This window comes from Chiloscyllium plagiosum, chromosome 2 (assembly GCF_004010195.1).
Source record: "Chiloscyllium plagiosum isolate BGI_BamShark_2017 chromosome 2, ASM401019v2, whole genome shotgun sequence".
NCBI lineage: Eukaryota > Metazoa > Chordata > Chondrichthyes > Orectolobiformes > Hemiscylliidae > Chiloscyllium > Chiloscyllium plagiosum.
In genome coordinates this window covers 1,946,524-1,951,092 of record NC_057711.1, presented here as the reverse complement: position 1 = coordinate 1,951,092, position 4,569 = coordinate 1,946,524, and the positions used below count along the sequence as shown (strand labels likewise).

Below are 4,569 nucleotides of genomic sequence, written 5' to 3'. Positions count from 1 at the left end.
TCAATAAGGAATGAAAATATATTTAACTCCATGCCTACAAAAGTAGGATACATTTCTTGTATGGTTGTACATTTTACTCTGGATGTAGGTTTGCTCGCTGAGCTGGAAGGCTCATTTCCAGACATTTCGTCACCCTACTAGGTAACATTTTCAGTGGGCCTCCGGGTGAAGCACTACCGTTGATTCCTGCTTTCTATTTATATGTTTGGGTTTCTTTGGGTTGGTGATGTCATCACCACAGTAAATGACATCTTGAAATGAACCTCCCAGCTCAGCGAGCAAACCTACATCCAGAACCTCAACCTGAGCTACAAATCTTGTCAAAACTCGCTAAGTACATTTTACTCATTGGAATTGAGGAATAGTTAAACAGCAGTAACCTATCAAAGCATGTGTACAAAACATTATTCTCAGGATGAAATGTAACAAAAATAAACCTGCTGTATGTCCAAAGATATCCATTATTATCAGATTAGTCCAAAAGGTCACTTTCGTATAAATATTTTTTAATGTATTATTCCAAAGGAAATCCACGGTTCAGAATGGTAAAGGAAATATAATCTTTTCAAATGTAAAGCATTTGCATATTGCAACTTCATCATCATTTGTTTTCTGGACTCATCCCTGTGGAGACAGAGGAATCAGCTTTCAGATGGTCTTTGAGAAGCAACATGTTGATAGCTGAAGAATCTGCAGGTTTCTTTTTCTTAGCAGGGTGCAAATTGTGGATTGTTAAACAGCACAAGTGGAAGGAAGTTAGGGAGAGCTGAATTTTGGGAGCTCCTTTCAGTTCCTTTAAGTTGTGGTCAGTCATTATCGTAGATGCATTCTGAATAACAAAAATGACACCAGTAAATGAATGAGAACTACTGATCCAGTAAATCTGACACAAAACAAAGTGCTGCAAATACATAAGCTGGAGAGAGATTACCTTGGTTGAGAGCTTGTTGAGACAAGGCCAGTGAATTTAATTTACTTTTCAGGAGAACAAAGAAAGTTTAGGGAAATTTTAATAGGAGTAAAATTGATAAAAACTTTCAAGGGTTTAAATATGGTAATCAGCGAAAAATTATTTCCATTATTTGGTGAGTTGGAAACTAGGGACATAAATTTAAGCTGCCTGTGTTTTCTAACAAACAGTTTTGGATGAGTTACGAATAAGTGAAGCTAAACATTAGAAAAGCTGAATGCAGGTTCTTCCTGGTTCCTGAGTCATTGATTCTGGTTCCCTTCTCAGACACTATCTCAGGTTGAAAGAAAGCTTTATGCCACATTGTTGTCCTGGTTGATCCTAAAATGAGTCCGTTTCATCCCTATCTCTTAGTGGTTTCACTCCTCCTTTCCCAGTTCATTTATTTGCACCTTTATGCAAGGGGCCTTGAACTTAAGATTAAGGAAGATGTGCTATAAATGTACAGGTAAGACCACACCTGGAGTATTGTGCACGGTCTCCTTATCCAAGGACAGCACAGTGGCTCAGTGATTAGCACTGTTGGACTCACAGCACGAGGGGCCAGCTTTAGATTTTCCACTTTCTGCTGGCTGCTCCAGTTTCCTCCCACAGTCCAAAAATGTGCAGGTTAGGTGGATTGGCCATGCTAAATTGCCCTGAAGTGTCCAAGGAGGTGCGGGTTGGGTGAATTGACCATGGTGAAGGAGGGTTATGGGGATAGGGTAGGGGGAGCTAGGTCTGGGTAGGATGCCCTTTGGAGAGTTGGTGCTGACTCAATGGGCCAAATGGCCTCTTTCTGCACTGTAGGAATTCTATCCTATGATTTTAAGGAAAGATATACTTGCCTTGAAGTCATTGTAGTGAAGACTTATTAAATCAAATTCTGGGACGAACAATGTACTATGATGTGAAGTTGAAAAAACTTGCTGGAGTTTAGACTAATGAGAGAAGATCACTGAAATTTATAAGAATCTGAGAAGGAATCACAGAATCATACAGTATATGCCTTTCAGTCCATCAAATCTCTACTACCAAAGCTACACTAAATCTACACTAGTGCCACTTTCCAACATTAGACCCATAGTCATGAATGTTATACCATTTAAGTGCTCATCCAAGTGCTTTTAAAGGTTTTGAGGTTACCTGCTTGAATGACAAATGTTCAGTGTTTTAAGATCGGTCTGAGGAATTCCTTCACTTGGAGTTACATGAATATGAACGTACTACTTACAAATTAGGAGCAGAAATAGGCCATTCAGCCCTTCTAGCCTGTTCTGACATTCAAGAAGACCGTGACTGAACTGACTGTGGCCTTAACTCTGCATTCATACCTACCACTCAATTAATGTTTCCTCCTATGTTTGTCAAGAATCTGTCTACATCTGTATTAAAAGTAACCATTGCCCCAACCTTCATTGCTCTCAAAGGGAGACAGTTACAAAGACTCAGGACCCTCTGAGAGGAACAAATTTGTCATCATCTTAAATGGGAGACCTTTTTTTTTTAACTTAATCTGTGCCACAAGGAGAAATATCCTTTCAGCATACACCCTGTAAAGACCCCTCAGGATCTTTATCTTTGAATAAGATCAAGACCAAGGGATAGGAATAAGGCAGAAAAATGGAATTAAGATGATCTTATTGAATGGCAGAGCAGACACGAGTGACTGAATTATCCACTCCTGCTGTTATTTCTTATGTTTAGTTATTATTATTATCCATGTTGTTTCAGTCCTCTCCAATACTCTCCCTAAACTGCCGCCCCTTTGTTAATCATGATTTTCTGTCTGTATTAATTGTGTCTCTCTTCTACAATTTCCCCACTATTATCTCTGGATCTGTGAAATCCATCCTTTTACAGACCACTTTTACTCTCAGTGACACACTTAACCTGTATGCTGCCTTTTCAATATTCATTTGATTTGATTTATTATTGTCACATGTAGCTGAAAATGTGTTGCTGGAAAAGCGCAGCAGGTCAGGCAGCATCCAGGGAACAGGAGAATCGACGTTTCGGGCATAAGCCCTTCTTCAGGGAGGAAGATGAGGTGTTCTTCCTCCAGGCATCTGGTGGTGAGGGAGCGGCGGTGAAGGAGGCCCAGGACCTCCATGTCCTTGGCAGAGTGGGAGGGGGAGTTGAAATGTCCTGAAGAAGGGCTTATGCCCGAAACGTCAATTCTCCTGTTCCCTGGATGCTGCCTGACCTGCTGAGCTTTTCCAGCAACACATTTTCAGCTCTGATCTCCAGCATCTGCAGACCTCACTTTCTCCTATTGTCACATGTACCCAAGTACAGTGAAAAGTTGTGTTTTGTGTGCAGATCATGCCATACAAAGGTGATTGAACAGAGTGAGGAATTTAAATTTATGGCTACAAAGAAGGTGCATAAAATGCCAGATCAACATTAGATTTGAAATTAGAGAAGTCCATTCAGAAGTCTAATAACTACAGGGAAGAAGCTGTTCTTGAATCCGTTGGTATATGTTTAAGCTTTTGTATCGGCCTTGGTGGGCGAGTGGTTAGTACTGCTGCCTCACAGCGCCAGAGACCCGGGTTCAATTCCCGCCTCAGGCGACTGACTGTGTGCAGTTTGCACGTTCTTCCCGCGTCTGCGTGGGTTTCCTCCGGGTGCTCCGGTTTCCTCCCATACCAGAGACCCGGGTTCAATTCCCGCCTCAGGCGACTGACTGTGTGGAGTTTGCACGTTCTCCCCGCGTCTGCGTGGGTTTCCTCCCATAGTCCAAAGATGTGCAGATCAGGTGAATTGGCCGTACTAAATTCCCCTTAGTGTTAGGTAAGGGGTAAATGTAGGGGTAGGGGTATGGGTGGGTTGCGCTTCGGCGGGTCGGTGTGGACTTGTTGGGCCGAAGGGCCTATTTCCACACTGTAATGTAATCTAAAACCATACCTTATGGTGTTATGGTCGTTACAAGAATGATACCTGGACTTCTGGGGTTAAGTAATAAAGAAAGATTATACAAATTAGGCTTGTTTTCTCTAGAATTTAAAAGGTGAAGACTCATAGAATCCTAGAATCCCTGCAGTGTAGAAGCAGGCCATTTGATCCATCAAGTCCACACTGACCCTTCGAAGAACATCCCACCCAGACCCACCCACCCCCACCCTAGCTCTGTAAACTTATTTTTCCCATGGCTAATCCATATTTAATTACAGAGAATTTGGAACTATTTGATTTTTCAGCATAAACACAATGCTTGTTCATATTATGTTTTCCTTCAAACCACTTTGTATTCTGTGTCAAGAGAGCAGGCAGCCTACTCTTAATACCAGCTTTCAGGGGTTGTTTCATGCTGTGCTTAAGAGACTTGCCCTATGTTCTTTATTATAATAACTTGGAGGTGCCGGTGTTGGACTAGAAAGGACCAAGTTAACAATCACACAGCACCAGGTTATAGTCCAACAGGACTATTTGGAAATACTAGTGCTTCCAAATAAACTTGTTGGACTATAACCTGGTGTTGTATGATTTTTGGATTAGTGGTGCTGGAAGAGCACAGCAGTTCAGGCAGCATCCAAGGAGCTTTGAAATCGACGTTTCGGGCAAAAGCCCTTCATCAGGTATAAAGGCAGTGAGCCTGAAGCGTGAAGAGATAAGCT

The 4,569-nt window shown here is 41.8% G+C and overlaps 1 protein-coding gene across 3 annotated transcripts in view; it reads right to left on the bottom strand.

Moving 5' to 3' along the window:
• Window positions 1-249: 249 nt before the first annotated feature.
• Window positions 250-4,569, bottom strand: part of LOC122556423 (FYN-binding protein 1) — a 202,196-nt gene continuing 197,876 nt past the window's right edge. For all 3 annotated transcript variants that reach the window (XM_043703060.1, XM_043703074.1, XM_043703066.1), the window contains one exon: window positions 250-829. In XM_043703060.1, the coding sequence (XP_043558995.1) occupies window positions 807-829 (23 nt within the window). In that variant the 3' untranslated portion in view covers window positions 250-806. The remainder of the gene's footprint in view (window positions 830-4,569) is intronic.